Consider the following 26,219-nt stretch of genomic DNA (forward strand, 5'->3'; position numbering starts at 1 on the left):
ATTTATTCCAACCCCCTCTTTTTACAGAGGAGTAAAGTCCCAGAGAGAGGGTAAAGTTCAGTTCAATTCAATAAACATTTATTAAGTACCTGTATGGTATTGTGTTAAGTGCTGAGGATACAAAAGGAGACAAGAGACATTACCTGAGCTCAAAGAGCTTACAGTTTAAAGGGAGGGTAACATGCAAGCAAAGCAAATTATATAGAAGTTAAATGGGAAATAATTAAAAGAAGGAAAACATTAATTAAGAGGGCTTAGGGACTTGTCCAAGATCACTAGGGATCAAGGCTAATCTCTGAAGCCAGACCCTCTGACCTCCCAGATTTCTTTCTACTAAACTGCAAATCATCTCTTCCAGTCTATTCATTTTTCTTTTCTTTTTTTTTCTTTTTGGCTCTTTTTTTTGTAAGGTAATGGAGTTAAGTGACTTGCTCAAGGTCACACAGCTAGGTAATGATTGTCTGAAGCTAGATTTGAACTCAAATCCTCCTGACATCCCCTGCCCCATCTATCTGACCCTCTATTCATTTTTCAGATGAGGAGACAGAGTCCCAGAGAGGAAAAATAAAGCATTTGAGCTTCTAGTCTCCAGAACTGTATCCTTCTAGAGGCATTCTCTCTGCCTCTGCTTCCTACCCTGTCCCTTGACTTGGGACCTGAGTTGGCCTTGAGGGAAGAAAGAGGGTTTCTTTCCCTATTAATAAGTGATTGGTTTGGAAGGCCCTTGTTTGTGAGAGGGTGCTGGGGCTGGAGGGAGAGATGGGTCCAGTTTAAAGTTCACCCTAGCCTATTTTGCAATAGTAACATCCAAATTGAGAGTGGGTTACTTTAAGAAAGACACAGCTGTAATCTGAAGCCAGTTGTCTGTTGGACTGGGAGGCCGGGGAAAAAAAAAGAAGGCTAATGTACTGGTTAGAACGAACCCCTCACTGTGTGCAGGCTTGGTCTGACCAAAGTTGAGAGCAAGACCAGCAGGATCCCCAGGTAAGGGAGCTCCCCCCGTGGCTAGGACAGAGCGAAGGACTCCTTGGACTTAAGAGCTAATGAGAAGAGACCAGAGGAGCCTGCATAGTCAGGAAGGGGGCTTGTATGATGGGGGACTCTCCTAAGGTCTCTCTCCTAAAACCTTTAGGAAAGGGTTGAAAAATAGGCTGGGGAAGGGGATCCTCACAGAAGAGGGCAGCAGTGTCCAGGGCTTGGATATTTGCAAGAATGGAATGGATGCTTTCTGGCCATGGAATCTAGGGGAGAGGGGCAGGATGTGGGGCCAGAAATTTGCTATAAGAGAAAGCTTGGGGCGCCTCCCAAGAGAGTGGAAGAGTCAGCGCAAAAGAGAGGTAGGTTGAGGTATGCACATCTAAGTGCTTTCCATAGATTCTCTCATGAGATCGTCACACTCTGCAAACCAAAGGCGTTTAGCATCTCCTTTAGGAGAAGATGGGCTGGGGAAGGGCTCCCACGTGGAACAGGAGAGAAAGCCTTCTGGCACCCTCAGGGCCTCCCTCTTCTGTCCAACCCTGACCATGTCCAGCTTTCTCTTCTTCCTTTTCCACATCAGCTGGTGCTGATTTCAAAGACAACTTCCCAGAACTATGCAAGCAGCTGTCCAGATGAACTCTGCCTAAGGGGGAATGGGTGGGGGAGGGTGCAGCTGGGGCTTGGACCCTGGCCATCCTCAGTCTCCCCTTCCTGCTTCGGTGTGCCAGCCAAACAATTTCCAGATGTGCTGGAGCAAAACATCCTGGGGGGGGGGGGCATCAATCTTCTCCAAAGTAGCTGCGTCTTGGCCAAGCCTGGGATATCTGATGTGGGATGCTGGTGAGCCAATAGCCCAGAGATCACCGCACCCCTTCTACTCCCCAGGGGGAAGCCACGGTGGAGATTAGATCCGGTGCCAAAGAAAATCTACTGGCTTCCCAGAAACCCCACTGCCTGGCTCTACCCCATACTGCTTAGCTCTCTGGCCAAGGACGGAAGGGAGGGTGGATCCCTTGCCAAAAGCCGTGGCTCCCTGGGGGAGCATGGTGGGAGGGCAGCTCCCCTGGTGGGAGAGTGTTTGGCCCCACCCACCTGGCCCCTTTGAGGGACAGGAGAGAAACAGCCCTGGGGTCCACCCCCTGCCCCCCACCCCCCAGAGAGCAGGAGAGTCCTCTTCTTCCCCTGTCTGCCTCTTCCAGACCTGGGACTTAGCTTGATCCACTCTGGTGTCTCAAATCAGAAGCAGAAGAAGACCTTGAGAGAGCTGACCAACTGCCCGGGTTCTCAGGGGAGGGAGGAGTGTACCTTTGGGTCAGAGCCTTAACTAGGGTGAGACAACTGGGGCTTTAACCTAGGGAACAGATATTTAGACTGCACTGAACTCCTCATTAGTGTGAGCTTAGCATCCAATTAACAGGCTCTTTTGGCTAGATCTATATATAACTTCATTAGCTGAGAGATTGCTAATGAGGATCCTATCTCTACCAGTGTAGAAGTAATTATATCTTCTGTACAATAAATAGTCTTCGAGAGTTTCCTGGGTTACATAGTCAGCATGTGCCAGAGGCAGGACCTGAACCCAACTCTTTTTACTTCCCGAGTCTGGCTCTCTATCCACTATCCACATCACCTCTCTAATTAGAAATTGTTAAAAAGAGAAGCGAAAAGAGCCAGCCAATCTGGGTTCAAATCTTGCCTCAGCCACTTGTCACTTGTGTGATTCTAGGACACTTTTTCCTGAGTTCAAATCTCTCCTTAGATACTCACTGGCTATGTGACCTTGGATGTTTCTTAACATTATTGGTCTCAGTTTCCTCATCTATAAAATGAGCTGGAGAAGGAAATGGAAAACCATTCCAGTATCTGCCAAAAAAAATCCCAAATGGGGTCACAAAGAGTTGGCCAAGACTAAAACGACTGAACAACAATGACCTTGGGCTTCACCTCTCTGAGAATCACTTTCGTCCTTTGTAAAATGAGGAGGTTGAACTAATCGACTTTGAAAGTGCTAGCTAGCTCTAGGGGCCTGTGAGGAGACTAAGGTGTCCTGAGCCAACCCGACCCATGTCCTCCTGCCATGAGTCTGAGATCACCACCCTTAGGTCCTGCTTTTTGTCTTTAAACAGTTGACCTGGAAGCCTCTTCTCCATGGCTTGTCCCGGATACATTTCCTGATGCTTGCCCAGGGAGCCATAATTCTTCTTTGACCCTGCTTTGGATGGGGTATGGTCCAATAGGGGCTGACCTCTCCCAGGGCCCTGTGGAGGGGAAGAATCTTTTTCTTGTTCAGGCAGGGGGTTAGACTCTTCCTCTGCTTCAGACTCCATATGGTGCTCAGGGGTTTGTGGGTCTGGGAGGAGGGGAAGGAGTATTTTCTGTACAACAGGATTTAATTAAAAACACATGTGCCGGCTCCTACTTGTCTTCCCAGCTTACAAGGAGGTTCATTAAATACCAGCTGCCTCGTCTGGGTTTGGAGGATGTGGCTTCAGGGTGGGCCCCTTACGTTAGCTTGATTGAACTAGACCAGACCAGGCCTGGTCTCACAAGTGAGTTGGACAACTCTGGGGCCAACTCCCCCAATCCCGTCCCCAGTGCTCCCAGCTTGCCCGGGTGCCAGGTCCAGCCAGTACCCTTTGGATGGGACCGTGTCATTCCCCCCCTCGTGTGAGCAGAGGGAGATAACAACCTCTTGTTCTTGCCAAACTGTGTGACCTTTATCTGACCATGAGGAAATATATTCTAGGGAGGGCAGACTAAGTAATTATTCTTGCTCTTAGAACAGCATTCCGCCCCCCCCCCACCATCATATATATATTAATACATACACACACCAGTATCTCTATTTCACAGTCCTTGGGGTGGGGTGGGTGATGTTGAATAGAATCTCTTCTTTACCTCTCTACCATCGCTACCTCCAGCATGAAGGGGGGGGGGGGTTAGAACCAATCAACAAAATGATTTGTTTAGGTTTGTCCACTCTACATTTTCTCTCATTCTAAGGAAATGATGCTAGACTCTTGAGGTTTGACTCAAACTTAGAGATCCTCTAATCCAGCCCCTTCATTTTACATATGAGGAAACTGAGATCAAGAAAAGTGAAGTGATCTGCTCAAGGTCATCTGGGTAATTCTACTAGGTTGGAAAAGCTGGAAATGGTGGACAATGGATTTGTTGTCTGAAGACCATCATTTAGATGAATTTTAGTCACAGGGTCAAAAGATGTCAGAGTTAGAAGGCTCCTCAGCTGGCAAGCAGTCCAGCCCTCACCCGAATAGGGATCCCTTCTCTCATATTGACCTGACAAGTGACCTTCCATCCTTTGCTTGGAGACCTCCAGTGAGGGGACATAATCAATGTGGGTATGAAGAGTCTGTGCTATTGACTCCAATGGGGAAACTGCTGCATTTGGATTCAAAGGTCATGGATCTGAATCTTGGCTCTCCCATTTATTACCTATGGGATCTTAGGCAAGACCTTAGGCACTTTTCTGGACCCTCAGTTTCCTCATCTGTAAAAGGAGGCAATTGGACTAGATGACCTCTTTTTTCCTTTGCAGTTTTAGCTCTAAATGACAGATGGATAAATGCTTCAGATGAGTCTAGCCAGGGAGAGTACCGCCCTTGGATGCTTTGGGACTGTTTTTCAGCATGGGGGGAATGATTAAGTCCCTGAACTATTCAGTTTCCTTCCCGTCCCAGGCACTGGGTTCCAAGGCTTGTTCCAGGGAAAGAGCAGAAGGCCTTTTTTTTCTCCTCTTGGTGAGGGGGCAGGTTTGGATCCTCTGATGCTTCGTTTCCCAATACTAAATTGTTCAGTTGAATGCATCCCTGGATCACAACCTCTGCTGGCATGAATTCCCAACTGAGGCTGGCTAGAAGGTCTTGTAGGCTCTGGGTGGGGTTCCTCCATGGGTGGAGTGGGCAGCTGGAGGCCAGGGGAATGCATTTATCTTGCACAGACTAAAGCTGCTCTTGGTGGACTAATTCTCCCTGTATTACCAAATGCAAATTGTTAGATGTCTGTCTCCATTTGGGGATGGAGCACTGTGGTGCAATAGATAGAGTGCTGGGGGAAGGAATTAAGGTCTACTACACATATCAGGCACTCTGTTAAGAGTTTACAAATATTACCCATTTTTTACTCACTAGGACCCTGGGAGGTGGGTGTTATTATGATTCCCACTTTTTACTTGAAGAAATTGAGGTTGACAGAGGTTAAATGACTTGCCCAGGGTCTCAGAGCTAAGCTAGTAAGTGTCTGAGGCCAGATTTGAAATTGAACCTTCCAGATTCCAGGTCTAGCACTTATAGTCTATTATATCTAGGGGTCTCTGAATCAAGGAGCCCTGGGTTTGAATCTCACTCCAAGCATTTGCCGTCAACCCTGGGCAACTCATCCTCTCTGGGATTTGGTTTTCTCACCTGCAGACTGAAGAGTTTGGACTTAAGATCTGAATTGTGATCCAATGATCTGAAATTCAACCAAATTTCCAAAACAGAATATATCTTTTCCCCCAAATCTTACCTTTTTTTCTAACTTTCCTATTTTTTAGAAGATATCATGATCCTTCTAGTCACACCCAAGTTCATACTTCATAGTCAGCATCCAGTCTCTCCTCTCCCTTCACTACCACAGCCAAACAGTTGTCATATCTTGTCTATTCTACTTCTCACATCCATCTCCTTTTTGCCAGACATTAGACCACTGACCTAATTTAGGTCTTCATCACCTCCAGCCTAGATTACTTCTCTAATCTCTTAATTGGTTGTTTCTACCACCAGTCTCTGTCTTCTCCAATCTATCTACCACATAGCTGCCAATTTGTTACTCTAAATAAGATGAATAATAAATCTCTTGAAGTAGTCACAGTATTTGAATTCCCATTATATATTTCCATCAATCTGGAACCAATTTCCATATTTTAAGCAATTTCAACTTCAAATAGTGCAAATTTGAGTATATGAGACTATTTCAAGAGACTAATTATTCACATTAATCAGATCCAAATTAATTTTTTAAAAAAAGTAATTATATATATATATATATATATATATATATAATTTTTGCAAGGCAATGTGGTTAAGTGGCTTGCCCAAGGTCACACAGCTAGGTAATTATTAAGTGTCTGAGATCACATTTGAACTCAGATCCTGTGCTCTATCCACTGCAACACCTAGCTGCCCCTATTTTTACATTCATTTAAAAAAAAATTGAATTCTTAATTCTTACCTTTGTCTTTTATAATATAATTATACTATTTAAGAACTCATGTCTTTAGATCTTTCTAGATTATTTTTTATGTTGTAAGTGTTGGATAAATTGTTCTCCTGGTTCTGTTCACTTCACTCTGAATCAGTTCATGGAAGTGTTCATAGGTTTCTCTGAATTCATTTCTTGTTTCTCGTGGCACAATAATATTTCATGACATTCCTTTACTGTAATCGATTGGGTTATTCCTCAGCTGAGGGATGTCCCACCCCCTTTTTTCACTTCTAGTTCTCTGCTACAACACTAATGTTATTATAAATAGTTGTATGCATAAGAATGGGTCCTTTCCCTCTTTCTTTTATTTTTTTATTTTCTTTTTTTTTTTTAGATTTTTCAAGGCAATGGGGTTAAGTGACTTGCCCAAGGCCACACGGCTAGATAATTATTAAGTGTCTGAGGTCGGATTTGAACCCAGGTACTCCTGACTCTAAGGCCGGTGCTCTATTCACTGCGCCACTTAGCTGCCCCTCTTTCCTTCTTTCTTTGAGCTCTTTGGGGGTATTGAAACAATCAGTGTAACTCGTTACTAACAATCCACAGTTAAACTTTCAACTAGTAGTTTTATCTTTAAGCTAAAAACCACAAGCTTCCTTGACTTGGATAGTGTGAAATAGTCTGGAGACCTAAAAAAAGGGGGGGAGGGTCAGGGACAGCTAGAGGTAGATGGCAGTGAATGGAGCACCGGCCCTGGAGTCAGGAAGACCTGAGTTCAAATCCATCCTCAGATTCTTAATAATTACCTAGCCATCTTACCTTGTGCAAGTCACTTAACCCATGTAAGTCACTTAAGCCTTGCAAAAACCAATAAAGAGAGGCAGCTAGTGGTGTAGTGGATAGAGCACCGGCCTTGGAGTCAGGAGGACCTGAGTTCTGATCTGACCTCAGACACTTACTAATTACCTAGCTGTGTGGCCCTGGGCAAGTCACTTAACCCCACTGCCTTGTAAAAAACAAACAAACTAATAAAGTAATAAAATTTAAGTAAATAAATAGCCTGGAGAAAGTGCCCAAGTGACAGGGGAGGAACCATCATAAATCCTGATAGAAAACAGGTTTGGGATAGAAGGAACATGTGGAAAGAACAATGGCTCTGGGGTCAGGGGTTCTAGGTTCATATTCTACCTGTGAGTTTTACCAGCAGATTGCATGATTCAATAATAATAATAATAATAAATTATTATTCAGTCATTTTCTACTCTTTGTGATCCCATTTAGGATTTTTCTTGGCAGAAAGTGAAGTAGTTTGTTATTTCCTTCTCCAACTCATTTTATAGATGAGGAAACTGAGGCCAACAGCATTAGGTGACTTGTTCAGATCACACAGTTTGTGAATATCTAGATTTGAACTCAGATTCTCCTGAATCCAAAGTCCTTGCTCTGTGCACTATGCTACCTAGCTGGCCTGGTACATAATAAGAGTTTAATAAATGATTCTTGACTGACAAACTGATCCAGGCATTCTCAGGTTATAGGAGCTGTCTGGGGTGGAGACTCAGACTTGACCCCACACCACCCTCTTCCTAGGAGAACCCAGAAGTCCTAGGCAGTGAACTGCACTAAAGTTGGCACTCCTTCACAAGTCCTTTCCCCTACAGGCCCCATGATGAAGATCCTTATGGCATTCCTGTGGGCCGTGGCCTTCGTGAGCTACAGTGACTCTCAAAACACAGCAGGGGCTGAGGTGAGTGAAGAGCAGGGGATGGATGAATTTGGGGGTAGGGGAGGGCAAGTGAATCTCAAAAGTCTCAGACCTTGGGGAACCAGACCAGGACACTGGGAGTTCCTGAAAGAGTTTAATTCCTGGCTATTATTGGGGATTGTGGGTAAATCATTCCACTTCTCCATCTGCAAAATGGGGATAATAATGTATTAAAACCCACCTCGGGGTATTTCATTAACTGTAAAGCCCTACAGGAGCATCTCTTTCCTTTTCCTTCCTCCTGCTTTGTTTTTCTGTGAAAGGATATTGGAAAGCAAAGCCACTGAGCACGCCAGGACTGTCCTGCCCATTAGGTGACCTAAACTAACCCCTGGCTAGAGTGAAATGCTCCTTGCAAAGGGTGCAGAAGAAGCATTTTTCTTTTAAAATACTTTATTCTGAACTTTTTTCTTTTTTTTGAACATCATTCTCACTTCCTGATGGTATTCTCCCTTCCCAATAGAATGCCCTTGTAATAAATAAGTACAACCAAACAAACACCTCAACTCATTAGCCATGTCTGAAAAACAGATGCTTCACTCTTCCCTAGAGTCCGCCACATCTTTGCCAAGAGGCTAGAGGAATGTTTTGTCCTGAGGCCTTCCTGAGTCTTATGGAGTGGAAGGAACACTGGGTTTGGAAGGGGGAGTCCAACTTTGAATTCTGACTCTGTCACCTAGTGCCTAAATGGTCCTGGCCTTGGGTTCCTAGCTCCTTGAGGACAGGAGCTTTCTCATTGTTGTATTTGAATTTTAAGCATCTGCTACAGTGCTAGGCTCTTAGGAATTATTGAAATGAATTTTCTTTATCTCTTTCTCTCTCTCTCTCTCTCTCTCTCTCTCTCTCTCTCTCTGTTCATCTCTCCCTCTATCCCTTTCTTTTGGGGGTCTCTCTGTCTCTGTCTCTTTCTTTCTCTCCCTCTCTTTTTCTGTCTCTATCTCTCTCTGTGTTGCTCTGCCTATCTCTTCCTCTCTCTCTCCCGCTCTGATTTCATCCTTCTCACTTTGTTCTGGATCTTTCTGTTTTTCTTCCTCTCTGTCTCTATTTCTCTGTTTTTCTGTCTCTCTGTCTCTGACTGTCTCTGTCTATCTCTGTCCCTCTCTCTTTTTCTATATCTTTCTGTCTCTGTCTCTCCTTCTCTCCCTTTTTCTCCATCCCTTTCTCTGTCTGTGTCTCTCTGTCTCTATCTCTCCCTCTTTCTTTCTCTTCCTTTCTTTGTTTCTCCCTCCTTTGCCTCTGTCCCCCTCTCCCTGTGTGTCTCTCTCCCTCTCTCTCTCTGTCTCTGTCCCCCATGTCTGTCTCTCCCTCACCTCATCTCTCCCCATCTCCATCCCTCTCTCTGTCTCTGTCTCTCCCTCTCATTGTCCTCTCCTCTTTCTCTGTGTCTCCCTGTCTCTCCCTTCTCTCTCCCCCCTCATTCTCTTGTCTCTGTGCCCTCAATCCCTTTCTCTCTCTCTCTGTTTTTCTCTCTCCTTCTCTCTCTCTGCCTCTCTCCCCCTCTCCTCTCTCTTTCCTTTGCTTCCTTCTTTCCCTCTCATTTGTACACAGCCCTTCACTTTTCATTCCCAAATGTGGACTTTGTGGATCATCTCTTTGGCACACATCTTGAGTCTCAGGTTGGCTTCTCTGCTAACAGCTGCTGTGCTCTCTCCCTCCCTGACTACTTTGTACTAATTACCTGATGTTTATTCTGTATTCCTTCTGTAGAGTACTTCTATCTGTGCAGACCCCTCAGTCCCTCCAGACCCTGAGATATTAGGCCCTCCTGCCTTGTGTGACCAAGCTTTAGCCTGAAGGTTCACCTGGGTAATTGCTTTTCTCTTAATAAGTAAGGTCCTTGAAGAACAGGGTCAGTTTTATTTCATTAGGGCCTCTCATAGATCCAGCATGTTGGCACTTAATACATTCTGGTTGACTGATTGCTAATAAGCCTGCTTCTGGGAGGCCTCTCCCTATCCATCCAGTTGGTGAGTTCTTAAGGAACTTCTTTTAACATGCTAGATTGACCAAGGGGCAGCTAGATGATGCAGAGGATAGGGCACTGACCTTGGAGCAGGAAGTCGGAGTTCTAATCCAGCCTCAGACACTTGCCACTTACTAGCTGTGTGACCTTGGGCAAGTCACTTAACTCTGATTGCCTCATATCCAGGGCCATCTCCAGTTGTCCTGATTTCTTATCTGGCCACTGGACCCAGATGGCTCTAGAGGAGAAAGTGAGGCTGGTGACTTAGCACAGACCCCCTCACTCAAATCCAATTCTCATGGCATCATCTCTTTGATGTCAATAATGAAGGATAAAACATCAGACTAGGGGAGCTAGGTGGCACAGTGGATAGAGTACCTGCCCTGGAGTCAGGAGTCCCTGAGTTCAAATCTGACCTCAGACACTTAATAATTACCTAGTTGTGATGGCCTTGGGCAGGCCACTTAACCCCATTTGCCTTGCAAAACAAACAAACAAACCAAAAAACCCATCAGACTGACCATAATTAAAAGTTAAATCCTTCAGCCAACAATAACAGAAACCACCCCAGCTAGAATGCCTTTGTCCTGTTCACCTTCCCAAACCCAGGAGAAACTGTTTTTTTCAATTACCTGGGCTTGGGGATCATGACTTCAATCCACACCTCTGGTGCTTTTCCTAGGAACCTCTGCCAGGGCCTGATGCCACTGGGGCCACAGTGGTAGAGGAAGAGGACCCCTTCTTCAAAGTCCCTGTAAATAAGCTGGCGGCGGCTGTCTCCAACTTTGGCTATGACCTCTACCGCCAGAAATCTAGTGAGAGCCCCACGAACAATGTGCTCATGTCTCCGCTGAGTGTGGCTACGGCTCTGTCGGCGCTCTCGCTGGGTGAGTCTTCCAAGAGCCCGTTTGGGCCAAAATGTTCGTAACCTAGGCTTCATCAACTTCTTTTGGATATCTGGAGAACTCTTTTTTAAATAGGTTTGGTTTTCTTTTATCTTGTACATTTGTGGAACAGTCTTCTGATGTGCCAGACTGGTAGAGGGATCCAGGATAGAAAAATGGTGCAGAAATCTTGGTGTAGGACTTCAAGAGCAGAGTGGACCTTAAAACAGTCCAATGATTTTAAATGGGAGGCAGAATAGTAGAGTGGAGAGAACACTGGATTTGGAGTCAGAGGTTCTAAATTCAAAATTCTCCCTGATACTCAGTGTCTGTGTGAGCAATCACTTAGTCTCCCTCTGAGTCTCAGTTTACTTGTCTGTAAAATCAGAGGTGGGATTAGGTTCTAGGTCTCTGAGGTCCCCTTGATTTATGACCTAGCCTTCCAAACACATGAAGATGACTCTTGAAGCTAGAATTTGGTCAGACAGGACCAGAAGCACCACTTCAGGGTAGGAAGGGACAAAAGAGTCTGGCCCAAGAATTGGATTGTGTCTGAGTATAAGGGAAGGGCTATGCTAACACTATCATCTCACTAGGTAAAGGCTATGATCAGCCTCTACCTGCTGACTGAGGGATATCTTGGGCAACTGATTGTTCAGGTGAACTGTCTCTCTTCCCCTTGGTCCCCTTGGTTATGTCCCCACATCTAGAGCCAAAGGTAATTTATTTTCTTACTGAAAATCCCCAGGGCTGGGTATTCCATACCTTTCCTTTGTCACCTATGCTTCATCTTACTGACAATTTTTAAAAAGTCTTCCTTGCGTTCAACTAGAATCTTTTCCTTGTGTGATCTATTTTGGACCTTAGGGAATACTTGCTTAGTATCCCAACTAGGTGCGCAGGCCTGAAATCAGGAAGACCCACATTCCTGAGTTCAAATCTGACCTCAGACACTTAACTAGCTGTGTGACCCCGGGCAACTTACTTCACCCTGTTTACCTCTGTTTTTTCATCAGCAAAATGAGTTAGAGAAGGAAATGACAAACCACCCACGTGAATTTGCCAAGGAAATTCCAAATGAATTGTGAAGAGTTGAACACAACTAAAAAACAAATGCACAACAAAGCCCCTTTCTTGCAGCCAAGATCCTTCTCTTCCTCTCAGTTCACTGATTGAACCCCACATCCTTCAGTAAAGTGGAAAGCAAACCCTGGATTCAAATCTTGTCTAGATTGCTTAACTCATGTTACCTTGGGCAAGTCTCTTAATTCCTCTGAACCTCAGGTTTCTACCCTGTCCAATGAGGGGACTGGATGTGATGATCTGCCCATAAAGGTCCCTTCCCAGTCCAAGTTTTTGATGCTATGATCACCATGCCACAGGTGCTGGTCAGAGGACAGAATCTACCATTCATCGTGCCCTCTACTATGACCTGATTACCAACCCAGACATTCACAGTACCTACAAGGAACTCCTGGCCTCTGTCACCGCTTCTCAGAAGAATCTAAAGAGTGCTTCCCGGATTGTCTTAGAAAGAAGTAAGTTGGGGCAGCTAGGTGGTGCAGTGGATAGACCACCAGCCCTGGAGTCAGGAGGACCTGAGTTCAAATCCGACCTCAGACACTTAATAATTAATGATAATAAAGCTCTTGTGTGACCTTGGGCAAGTCACTCTCAATCCCATTGCCTTAGATAAATAAAAAAAAAATTTTAAAAAGAGATTGTTCTTTGGTCCCCAGGTCCTCTATATATCCTTCAGTACCAGATCTGGCACTCCTCTGGTCCTACTGAGCAATAGGAAGGGGTTAGGGAGTATGGCTTCTGATGAAACTGGCCAGGGTGGGGAGGAAGCAGGGGTAGCCCTGGGTACCAGCCAGGAGAGCATGGAAGGCTTGAGGATGATATTTAGATGGATGGAATAGCAAATAAGTGGGATGGGTCTGTTGCAGGAAAATCCCCTTCAAAAAACCCTTTTAGAAATCAACCACTCAGCAAGCATTCATTTATTTTAATGTGTTTTTATTCCCTTTCATATTCCCATAAAATAATCCTATAAAATGAATAATATTTTTTAGAGGAAAAAAAAAGAGTGCATTTAGTTGTGGCCCTCTCTAGGGCAGGGTAAGCAGGGAGAAAAAATGTGCACAGCAGAGAACAAAACTTAGAAGGAAGCACTGAAAATCAGGGTAGCTTTGAAAACAATGTATAGCATTTACTACATAAAAAGTAAACAGTCTGAAATGGAATTTCATGGTTTTATATAGAATCTTCTCTTAATGCTGTGTTGTATGCATGGAAATGTTCTTTTTTTTTTTTTAGTATTTTTGTATTTAAGTTCAAAGTGAATAAAAAAATAAAAAATAAATGAAAGAAAAAAGAGGAAAACAACTAGCAAAACTAGTTTATACTCCTAAAAAGTCTGAAAGTGTGAACAATGCTCTTCTCTCATCGACTTCCCAATTCTGCAAAGGGATGGGATGAAGGGTCTTCTCATATCTCTTGTTTCACACCATGTTCAGTCTTTATAATTTTCAATAAACATTTATTAAATGCCTATTATATGCTAGTCAACATACTTGGTGCTGGGGTCAGAAAGTCAGAGTTATGCTTGCTATAAGAAGAGACTGAGAATGTGCCTGGGTGGCGAGTCTAAGCCCATGGATGGTGACCCACGGCCTGGCCCATCGTGTTTCAAGGTCAAAGAGGTAGACTTTGCACGCTCACTGTCTCTTCTGCTTCCCAGAACTGCGGATAAAATCTGGGTTTATTGCGCCACTGGAAAAGTCTTATGGGACGAGGCCCAGGATCTTGACAGGCAACTCACGGATCGATCTTCAGGAGATGAACAACTGGGTTCAGGCTCAGATGAAAGGGAAAATCTCAAGGTCTTCGAGAGAGCTTCCCAGTGACATTAGCATCCTCCTCTTCGCTGTGGCGCACTTCAAAGGTGAGAATTCAGTCATGCTTGTTGTCAGCAAAGGGGTGGGTGAAGGGACCCCATCGGTCTGTTTTCATCTTATTTACAGTTGAGGAAACTGAATTCAGAGAAATCAAGAGCCCCACTCAGTGTTGAAGAAGGGTTGTGGAGAAGACCATTTCCAGCTTGTTCAAGGGAAGTTTTATTATAGAAAGTGGCAAGGAGAGTGTCCAGAATGCAGAGGAGGCTTAAGGAGCTGCTTTTCCTAGGCTGTGCAAGGGTTAACTGTTTGGTAAATTTTTTTGGAGATTAAAAAATAAATGAAATGGATCTCCTGGCATAAGATAAAAGAGTCATAAAAATGCAGGGTATTAAGGGGGTATTCAGTGGATGGGTGGCAGCGCTGGAGTCAGGAAGATTTGAGTTCAAACTCAACCTCAGACACTTACTAGCTGTGCTTGTTTGTCTTAGTTTCCTCATCTTGTAAAATAACCTGGAGAAGGAAATGGCAAATCACTTCAGCATCTTTGCCAAGTCATGGAGGGATAGACAGGACTGAAAAATGGCTGCACAACAACAAAAAGTCCAAAATGAAATCTCTATTGGAAAGTTTTTGAAGTTTTAATGAAAAAAGAAAAAACTATGAATGACTATATAGTAAGTTCCCTAAACAAAGTAAACGTTTTTATGTGTTCCCTTTAGAGACAGCAAATTTTCCTGCGAGTAGGGCCTTTCCTATGGTCCTTCAGGGAAATAATATCTAATTCACTCATAGTCCTTTGCAATAAATAAGTTTCCAGGAGCATGACAACAAAAAAGCAGACCTCAAATCAGGGGTGTGCTGGAGCCAGGTCAAAGGTACCAGAGCTGATTGTTAAATTTTCACTGGGATCATTTATACCCCATAAATTAGCAAACACTTCAAATCAGGGCATTTTCTTGATTGCCTAGATCACCTTCTTTCTGCCAAGGGCCATTTGGATATTTATGACATCATTCACGGGTCACACAAAATTAACTTGAAAATTGACCTGCTATATTTGATCAAACATTTCATTAATTCCCCTGTAAAAAGCTCCAAGATCGATTGAATTTTGAGTCTTACCTGCGGTTGCCATAGCAGAGCCAGAGCAAATGATTCCCCCAGTCTTACATGAGCTGCCATTCTCTGTCCCTGTCTAGACTTAAGAAGGTAGTTGAGAAAACGTAAATAATGCTGATTAAAATGGAAAGTGTGTCATGGGTACATTCCCCTTTCCTGCAAAAAAGCCAGTTGTTAAACATTTACCAGTACATTACTGCTTAGACTCCTAATTGCACATCAGAGTTGGAGAGGGGAGATAAGAAGGTTATGTATAGGGACACAGTAAGAAAGCCTATTGGTAAGGCTGAAGTTTGTGATGGGAAGTTCAGAAAGGGGGAATGGATGAATAAAAAAGCATTAAGTACTTACAATGTCAAAGGGTAAAGACCATTAGTGATATGAAGAGGAAGAGAAACCAGTTCCTTCTTTAGAGAACTCACTACTAGACTGTGATATCCTTGAGAAGAGTGACTTCTCTCTGGTTGGGCTTTTGGTTGTTTTTTAACTGTTCTGATTTCAGGTTCGGGTGAAGAAGTCACCCTTCCCATCACAGTGCTTTGCAATTTATAGTCTTTATATTTTTTTGGAAATGGGGGTGGAAGCAATTGGGGTTAAGTGTCTTGCCCAGGTCACACAGCTAGTATGTCTGGGGCTGGATTTGAACACAGGTCCTCCTGATTCTGTGGTTGGTGTTCTCTCCACTATATATACCACCTCACTGTGCAACACAATCTTACAGAACTGCTGGAACTGAATGGTTAGGTGACTTGCCTGGTGCTGCCTGACCAATCCATGCATACACAGACACACATGGACATATAGATATGTGTGTGCATGTGTGCCCATGAGTGTAAGACAGGTGTCTACATGGAGACGTGAATGTACACGTATGCAGAAATGTATGTACGTGGACATGGATATACACACATGTGTACTACAAGTATAGTGTACAGTGTGTGCATGCAAACAAACATGCCAACATAGTATGTGTGCATGCAGATAACAGTATATATAACTATATATACTATATATAAATATATATAATTATATGTAACTATATTTGAACTATCTATAACTATCTATACCTATCTATACTATATATCTATATAGAACTATATATAAACTATATATAACTATATGTAAACTATATATAACTATAGCTATCTATACCTATATATACTATAGATAACTATATATAAACTATATGAAATGTATAAACTATATCCAACTATATACAAACTATATATAAACTAAACATAACTAAAAATATAACTATATTTAACTATACATAAATTATATATTATATAGCAACATAAAAACTATAACTATATGTGAACTATATATAACTATATACAATATAAACTATATATAACTATATTTATTCTCTATATAACTATCTATAGCTTTCTATAACTATATACTATATATAACTATATAAAACTATATATGACTATATATATCATAGATAACTACTGGCAAACTATATATAACATATATATACACTATATATAACTATATACACTATCTACACTATCTATAACTAAGTAAAAACTATATACAACTATATATAAACTATATCTAACTATATGTATACTATATGTGACTATCTATAACTATACCTATATATTATATAAACTATATATAACTATATGTATACTATATATAACTATCTATACCTATAAAAACTATATATTACTATATAAATATATAAAACTACATAAATATAAATTTATATATTACTATATTAATATATAAAACTACAATAAAACTATATATAACTATATATAAACTATATATATAAAACTTTATATAACTATATAGAAACTATATAGAAAACATATAAACTATATATCTATATACAAATATGTAAACTATATAGAAATATATAGCTATATATAAATGTATATAACTACATATAATTAATATGCAAACTATATATAACTATATATAAAACTATACATAACTATATATAGCTATATATAAACTACATATAACTAAATATAAATTTATATAAAACTATACATAAATATATAAAGCTATATAGATATATAACTATATAAATATATATAAGTATATAAAACTTTATATAAATATATAAATAATGATATATAAAACTATATATAACTATGTATATATAAAACTATATGTTACTATATAAATCTATATATAACTATATAAATCTATGTATAACTATATATATATAACTGTATATAAAGCTATATATAACTATTACCATATATGTTTCTATATAAATCCATAATTACATATATAACTATATAGAAACTATATAGAAATGCATATATAACTCTATATAAAACTATATACATACACACATACATACATATATATGTATGTACACACACACACACACACACACACACACACACACACACACATATATATTTCAGGAAGAGGTGGTATAGTGTTTCCGGCCTACCAGTGATAGTGGACTCAGAGAATATCTCAGGTTTGTCCCTTCAGCCCTGGGAAGAAGATGCCCTTAGATGGGGTTGAGTCTTCTTTTGGCAGCTGAGCAGGAGGGTTGGGGGGAGGAAGCCTGGGCCAGACTGCCATGTGTTTGACAATGATGGACATTCTAGGGTTGTTTCACTCTGCCGGAAGGAGCAGGAGGAGGTCCTCTGAAAACAACTGGATGGCGCCCTTGCCTCAAACATGAACTCCTAAGAACAGATATTAGTTCCAGATTCTAGGGCAGGGGAGCAGGGAGGGAGAAATAGTTGAAAGATTAGCATTTCAAAGCAGCCTAAAATTGGTCCTGAGGTGCTCATCCTAGCATTGCTGGGTGCTGGTTATTTGATGGAGCAAGACATTTCCCTCCCTCTCAGCTTCTAATTCTAAGGTCTTCCCTTCATTGATTGCTTCCTATTAATTTTGTATGAATCGTGTTCATCTAAATCCATACATCGTTTCCCCCCACCCCACCTTTGTATTCTCATTATTTAATATAGTTCCTGTCACAGAGTAGGTACTTGATGCTGATGCTGATGGTACTGATGATGTTTGTCATTTGTTCTTTTTTTAAAAAAAATATTTATTTAAGTCAATGGGGTTAAGTGACTTGCCCAAGGTCACACAGCTAGGCAATTATTATGTATCTGAGGTCAGATTTGAACTCAGGTCCTCCTGACTGCAGGGTTGGTGCTCTATCCACTGCTCCACCTAGCTGGCCCTTGTCATTAGTTTTTTTTTTTTTAGGATTTTGCAGGGTAATTGGGGTTAAGTGGCTTGCCCAAGGCCACACAGCTAGGTCATTATTAAGTGTCTGAGACCGGATTTGAACCCAGGTCCTCCTGACTCCAGGGCCAGTGCTTTATCCACTGTGCCACCTAGCCGCCCCCTTGTCATTAGTTCTTGAAGAAGACCATGATATCAGGGAAGTGATGACAAGCATGTGAACTGGATTTGAGTGATGTAGGGCTAAGTCACCAGTCTCACTTTCTCCTCTGGAACCACCAGGGGCCAGGGGCCAGATATGATTCAGGACGACTAGAGATGGTGCTTAATAGATGTGTATTGACAGACTGGTTTCCCTTTCTGGGCTTCCCTTCTCTGTAATAACAATATCAAAAACAGTCAAGTTAAGCCAACAAACTTTTATTAAGCACCTGCTATGTTCCATAGGAAGCTAGGGAATCAGGAAGTTCAAATCCAGCCTCAGATATTTGCTAGCTGTGTGACCCTGGGCAAGTCATTTAACCCTAATTGTCTCAGTTTCCTCAACTGTCAAATGAGCTGGAAAAGGAAATGGCAAACTGTTCTAGTGTCTTTGTTAAGAAAACCCCAAAAAGGGGCACGAAGAGTCAAATATGACTGAAAACAACTAAACAACAAGAAATAAGCTGCTCCAGGCAGAACCCTGAGAAGTTTCCTTCTTTTTTTTCTCATAGTTATCAATCTATCAATATATGGCATAGTAGATATAGCACACTTGAGCTTGGAGTCAGGAGGATGGAGTTTGAATCCAATCTCAGACACTTGATACTTATTAGATGTGTGACTTTGGGCAAGTCACTTAACCTTGATTGCCTCGAATCCAGAGCCATCTGTAGTTGTCCTGATTACTGTCTGGTCACAGGACCCAGATGGCTCTGGAGAAGAAAATGAGGGTGGTGACAGCACAGCTCCCTCACTCAACTCCAAATCGTGTCATATCATGTTATGGTCTTTGAGACCAAAGGACAAACATCAATCAGTTATCCATCTATTTTATTTATTTTCTTTTTTTAAAAAAGTATTTTTTTCTCAATTACACACTCAATTTAACATTCATTAAAAATAATTTTTAGTCCCAAAAGGTGGGATTTTCTCCCTCCCACCCTTCCTCAATTCCCCTCTCCATAAGCAATTTTTAGTCAATATATATTATTTTTTAAACCACTGTTGTTTTTTAATTACATGTAGAGATAGTTTTCAACATTCATTTTTGTAAGTTTTTCTTCTTTCCTCCCCCCTTCCCAAGATAGCAAACACTCTGATATAGACTATACATACAAAAATAATGTTAAACATTTCCATATTAGTTATACGGTGAAAGAAGAATCATAACAAAAGGGAAAAACCATGAGAAAGAAAAACAAATTTAAAAAAAAAGTGAAAATAGTATGCTTTGATTTGCATTCAGACAGTTTTTTCTCTGGATGCAGATGGCATTTTCCATGACAATCTTTTAGACTTATCTTTGGCCACTGTATTGCTGAGAAGAGTTGTCTATCATAGTTGATCATCACACAATATTGCTGGAATGTTCTCCTAGTTCTGCTCATTTTACTCAACCTCAGTTCATATCTTTCTAGGTTTAAAAAAATGTTTCTAATGTCCTCTACACACTGCTTTGGAGCACACATTCTGGATTATATGATATAATCAGGATTCTGGTTACCATTCTATGCTTCTCATACAATGCTTTAACCAGGACAATTTCCAACCACCCAGTTTTCTTTTTTTTTACAAGGCAGTGGGGTTAAGTGACTTGCCCAAGGTCACACAGCTAGGCAATTATTATGTGTCTGAGTCCGGATTTGAACTCAGGTACTCCTGACTCCAGGGCTGGTACTCTATCCACTACACTGCCTAGCTCCCCTCCAATTTTCTTAAGGCTTAGAATGAACCCATTGTTTCATTTAATTTGACATTCCTGGTTCCTTCTATTCCTGTTCAGCTGCAAAACCACTGTCTGATGTCTCTTTTCAGGGCAGTGGGTGACAAAGTTTGACTCCAGAAAGACTTCACTTCAGGATTTCCACTTGGATGACGACAGGACAATCAAGGTCCCCATGATGTCAGATCCCAAAGCCCTTCTTCGCTATGGTCTAGACTCTGACCTCAACTGCAAGGTCTGTCTGGCAGTGGGGTTGGGTCAGAGAGGGAAGATGGCATAGTTAGCAAGTGGTCTGGATGACTCCAAATCCAGTGTGCTGTTATCCTCATTTTATAGATTATATGAACGAGGTTCAGAGGAGAAGAGATTAGCTCATCGTTCCCCCTGAAATGTTGGAGTTCTTTCACTATAGATCCAGTACTGGAAGCATTTAAACACTTATTTAGCACCTACTATATGTTATATACTTGGGGAAATCAAAGAAAGGCAAAAGACAGACCCTCTCTTGGAGAATCTCACAGTTGGGAAGGCACTATGCAAACCCCTATGTACAAACCAGATATAGGTAAGATACGTTGAAGATGATGGGGGAAGGCTTTAGTGTTACTTGGAGAGACTGAGAGTTGAGGGGTAGAGAGGGGGATGAGAAGATAAAAAGGGAAGAACAAAAGTGGGGCAAAATGAACCAGTGGGCCTTCCTCTTCTCCCCCCAAACAGAAACACCCTCAGCTTCCAAAGAGAAAGAAATAAAGGGACCCCAGGAAAGAAGGGAGGTCGAGAGAAGGGATCCTGGGTAGCCCAAAGTCCTTGTGAGTGACCTCAGAGGGCATTCCATCCACATCAACTCTCCTCTTTGTCTGAGAAGTTTGGTGATGTGCCCCATGTTTCATGGATTGGCACCTGAGCTCTACTTTCCACTCTGGTCTTGTTTCCATGGCATTCTATTCCTTATGACAGTTCACTAATGTTGTCCAAGATATAAGAACAGCAACCTTGGGTAAATTCACTCCAATTTAGTCAAAGTAGAAAGAGCAACATTTCTTTGTGTATGTGTTGGAGGTAGGTCATGTGTAGGTTTCTTCTTTACCCAGGGACCTAGGTCTAGGGTTGCTCTGCTATTTTTTTTTTATATTTTTGTGAGGCAAATGGGGTTAAGTGGCTTGCCCAAGGCCACACAGCTAGGTAATTATTAAGTGTCTGAGGTCGGATTTGAACCCAGGTACTCCTGACTCCAGGGCCAGTGCTCTATTTACTGTGCCACCTAGCCACCCTGTTCTGTTATTTTTCCAAAGTACTTAGCAGAGTGTCCGATCTGTTTTTAAGTAAGTCAACATGTATTTATTAAGTGCCAACTCTATGCCAGTCACTCAGCTAGGTGCTGGAGATCCAAGGCAGAGCCTGCCCTTAAGAATCTTCCTTTCTAACTAAAATTAATAGAAGATATAGATAGAAATAAATGGAATTCTAGACCAAGGAATACCACCATGGGGAAACAGCCCAGGCCTTTTTGGGGGTGACACTTGAGTTGAACCTTGAAGGGTTCAGGGAAGGAAGGGAGAATGCCAGGCTGAGGAGATGGCCTGGGCAAAGGCAAAGGGAGGAGTGGAAGATGGGGAGCAGCCCATACAGTGGAAGAATTGAATGCTTCAGTGGTGGGGGGAGGGTCAATGATGGATGAGTATCCTGGAAAGACTGGTCATACCAAATTGGGAAGAGCTGTAAATATTAAACAGGGCAGCTGGCATTTGCTCCTCCAAGCTGGTTGGCCTTGGGGGGGTGGAATGAGAGATTTGGAATCCAATCCAGCTCCACTTGTCCATTGTTGTTTTAGCTGAGAATTCCTTTCAAGTCTTCTTGGTTTCAGGCTATGGGAAGAAAGCAGTTGAATATCTCATTTCCTGTTCTCCCAAGGAAAAACAAGAGGCTTGTTTGGGGTAGCAGCAGCAGCAACAGGAATCCATGTAGGACACTTAGGTGCTTGGTTAAAGATTAGATTTCGGGGGTGAGGGGAGGGAAACAAGATTGGAGGAAAATTGTAAAACTCAAAATAAAATCTTTCTTAAAAAAAAGAGTGGGGCAGCTAGGTGGCCCAGTGGATAGAGCACCGGCCCTGGAGTCAGGAGTACCTGAGTTCCAATCCGGCCTCAGACACTTAATAATTACCTAGCTGTGTGACCTTGGGCAAGCCACTTAACCCCATTGCCTTGAATAACTAAAAACAAAAACAAAAAAGACCTAAAAACGAAACTAAAAAAAAAGTCAGAAGACATGAGCTCAAAAAAAAAGTAGATTTCAGAGCTGGAAGGAACTCAGAGGATATGGAGCCCTACTCTTCATCCTACAGAAAGGTAGAAGTCCAGACCCAAGAAGGATAAGGGACTTGCCCAAGGCCACACAGCAGCAGAACTGGGAATCAAACTAATCTCTTTTGACCTCTGTCCAGTATCAATACCTCTTTTGTTTGCTTCCTTTTTCTCCTTTCTGTATCATGTTTGCACATAATTGCTTGTATGCTGTCTTCTCCATTAGACTGGGAGTTCTTTGAGAACATCCTATCTTTTGGATTTCTTTGTATTCCCAGCATTTCACATGGTGCTTAATAAATTAATAAATGTTGATTTGCTGACAATATCACTATCTCTTATGGAGAACTTGGGATAATTGTCAACCTGATTATGAGCAGTGGTGGTGGGGGTGATGAGGAAAGGTGAGTCCTACTCAGAAACTCTGGCAAGGGGAAGGTGTGCCCATGGGCACAGGACTTCCATCACTGTTAACCTTGGAATGCTTTCCTTCTGCCTTCTCAGATAGCCCAGTTGCCCTTGAGCGGGAGCATGACCATAATTTTCTTCTTGCCCGTGAAAGTGACCCAGAACCTGACCCTGATAGAGGAGAGTCTCACCTCTGAGTTTGTCCATGATATCGACAGGGAGCTGAAGACCGTCCAGGCTGTGCTGACCATGCCCAAGATCAGGATGACCTATGATGGTGCAATCACGGAAACTGTGAAACAGCTGAGTGAGTGGGCGAGCAGCAGACCCTGCCCCGGGGACATGAGCAAAGGGGGCAGAGAGCAGATTGTAGGGATGGAGGGACCTTAGATGCCATTTGACAAAGGAGGAAACTGAGGCCCCCAAAGGTTAGGTGACTTGTCCAAGTTCATACAAGACAGTGAGGAACAGAAATGAAATTTGAAACCATTTCCTCTGCACTCACGAGGGCAGTTTGGCTGGAATATAAAATGTGTACACAAAATCTCTGTCTGTCTATACACATGGACATACATGGCATGAGTATATATATATATATATATATATATGTACACATTTACATGTATGTGTATCAATAAGCATAGATATAATGTGCATGTGTGTGTATCTGGAACTCCATCATGAAAGAATTCAGGTCAAGTGGGGGAATCTGTATGTGGTCTTACAGGTGTGAGGGAACTACCGAGTATTTCTAGGGTGCCTTAGGTTTTACAAAGCCCTTTTCTCACCCCAGGCCTAGGAGGCAGGAAATAAATAACGATAACTGATACTTGAACTTCTTATTTTTTAAGTTTGCATTATCTATTTGAGACCTCATAACAACTCAGAGAGGGATGTGGTAAAACCTTATCACACCCCCAGCTTATAGAGAAGGAAAGTGAGGCCCAGAGAGGGGACACAACTATCTTTATTACCACTGGACATGGGAGGGAGGTCTAGTGGCTTGCCCCCGATTGTCCGGAGGTCTGGTGGCCCCTAGTTCTACAACATGGTAGGGGACAAGCCAAGAACCAGCCATGTAGGATGAAGATGGTTTCTTATTCTGAGTCCTCACCCCAAAGTCTCCTGGAGATACAGCCCAGCCCTCCTTCAAACCTTTAGCACTACTCACCTGAACTATAGCCAAGGTTTCCATATTGGTATTCCTCCCTGCAGCCTCTCCCCATGCTAATTCCTCCTTCCTTCAACTGCCAGAGAGATTTTCCTCAAGTACTAGTCTGAACCAGGTCAGTTTAAACACACAGACACAGACACAGACACAGACACAGACACACACACACACACACACACACACAATGGAAAGTCCTTGAAGGCAAGGGCTGTTACATCTTTATCTTTGTATCTCCAGTGATTGGCACAGTCCAGAGAACATAATCAAGGCTAAATGAAGGTCAGTTGATGGTCAGTAGCTAAACTAGCTTGTCCTTTTTTGAAAAATAGAAAGTGCAAGGATTTGGACTCAGAGGACCTTTTTTTTTCTTCTTTCCTTTCTTCTTTTTTTCCTTTCTCCCTTCCTTACCTTTCTCCTTCTCTCCCTCCTGCCCTTTCTTCCTTCCTTCTTCCCTTCCTCTCCCTCTCTCTCTTCTCTCTCCTCTGCTTTTTTTTTTAGGTTTTTTTTGCAAGGCAATGAAGTTAAGTGGCTTACCCAAGGCCACACAGCTAGGTCATTATTAAGTGTCTGAGATTGGATTTGAACTCAGGTCCTCCTGATGCCAGGGCGGGTGCTCTATCCACTGAGCGACCTAACTGCCCCTCTCCTCTGCTTTTTAAGCCACTAAACCTCAGTTTCCTTCATGGGGTTGTTGCAAAGTACAAAGGAAATAAGGCATATGACACATATTGCCAACCTTGGCATACTTGATAAATGGCAATGATTATTAGTAATAGTGGTAGTATCGTGTGATTTTGGCCTCATTTGGTTCTCTCTGGGCCAGTTTCCTCATTTGTAAAAGGAAAGAGTTGGACTAGGCAACTTTTCAGGTTCCTTCCTGCTCTAACTTTTTGAGCTTCTAGATCCCTTCGATTTCTAAGATCCCAAATTCAGATTTGGAAGCTGAGGAATCCTTGCCCTAAATTTAGGATTCCAGGTTTATAATTAGAAGGGACTTTGAGATTAACAATTTATCTTCTCATTTTACAAATGAGAAAGGGGGGGTGCTAAATGATTTAATTCACAGGTTTTAGGATGCAGTCAAGTTGCTACAGATCCAGAACTGGTTCCACTATAGGAGACTTCCTCCTTTCTATCTATGTGACCTTTTATTTTTCTGGGTTGCATTTTCCTCTTCTGTAAAAGGTTAGGGGCAGTTAGGTGGCAAGAGCACCAGCCCTGTTGTCAGGAGGACCTGAGTTCAAATTTGACCTCACACACTTAATAATGACCTAGCTGTGTGACCTTGAGCAAGTCATTTAACCCCATTGCCTTGCAAAAATAAAAAAAATGAAATTAAAGAAAAAAAAAGAGAAAGTTAGAGATGACTCCAAAGGCCCCACCAGCTCTAGGTCTTACCCCTCCCTGGGCTTCTGGGGACAAGGGGGTTTTCATGGCAATTTTTTCTCTCTTTAGAACTCCAGTCTTTGTTTGACTCCCCGGATTTCAGCAAGATCACAGGCAAATCCATTAAGCTCACTCAGGTGGAACACAGGGCGGCCTTCGAATGGAATGAGGATGGGGCAGGAACGGCCCCAAGCTCCAGCCTCCAACCTGCTCGCCTCACCTTCCCTCTGGACTACCACATTAATAAGCCTTTCATCTTTGTTCTCCGGGACACGGACACTGGGGCCCTTCTCTTCATTGGCAAAGTCTTGGACCCCAGAGGCCCCTAGATGGCCCAGGGCAAAGAGGATAGCCCAGGCCAACTTGCACTCATGCTTTCCATGGGTTGACTATTTTCCCACACATGCTCTTCAATAAAGATGGTCATGTGAGCCTCTGAAAACTGCCTGCCTTTCCTCTGTCCTGAGCTATGGGGTCTATTTCCTGCTCGGTCCACGTAAGCCTGGAGAAGTCACCAGTTGCATTAACTTCAGTTGGCTGAATTTCATAATAACAACATGGGCATACGTGGGCTCCCCTGGGTCTACCTTTTTTTTTTTAAGTTGGCTTAAGGCACTTTGAAGCATTTCAAGGGCTCTCACATCCATGGCAGAGGGGTCAGATTTGCTCTTTGACCCTTGCTATTTAACAAGGAGCGAGGGGCAGAAGTAGCCAAAAGGGAAATTTAAGCTTGATGATACAGGAATGAATTGCCTTGAATGATGGTGGGTCTCCCAATTCCAATTTAACCCCAAAAGTATTTATTAAGGGCCTACTAAGTGCAAACACTAAATTAGGCCCCGGAGATACAAAGAGAAAATGAAAAACGGTTCTCTCTCCTCCCTTCCTCATCAGGCTGAGTGACCAGAAATGACAAGGGAATGAGCAGGGAAAGGAGGGGGAAAGGGAAGAGAAAAGAGAAAGGTTTATTATAATGGGACTTCCTTATAGGCATGGACTGAGGTCCCGTCTGCTGCTAAAATTCTGTGATGAATAA

At 42.4% G+C, this 26,219-nt stretch overlaps 1 protein-coding gene across 1 annotated transcript; it reads left to right on the forward strand.

The window, feature by feature from the left end:
- The first annotated feature begins 827 nt into the window (after positions 1–827).
- On the forward strand, positions 828–25,625 carry SERPINF1 (serpin family F member 1). The gene is made up of 8 exons (XM_074189193.1): positions 828–984; positions 7,845–7,930; positions 10,594–10,798; positions 12,178–12,333; positions 13,539–13,742; positions 20,008–20,150; positions 22,723–22,933; positions 25,253–25,625. Exons 2-8 carry the CDS (start codon positions 7,850–7,852, stop codon positions 25,510–25,512), a joined length of 1,260 nt encoding a protein of 419 aa, XP_074045294.1. The 5' UTR covers positions 828–984; positions 7,845–7,849; the 3' UTR covers positions 25,513–25,625.
- Positions 25,626–26,219: the final 594 nt, after the last annotated feature.

Source organism: Macrotis lagotis, chromosome 5 (genome assembly GCF_037893015.1).
Source record: "Macrotis lagotis isolate mMagLag1 chromosome 5, bilby.v1.9.chrom.fasta, whole genome shotgun sequence".
NCBI lineage: Eukaryota > Metazoa > Chordata > Mammalia > Peramelemorphia > Peramelidae > Macrotis > Macrotis lagotis.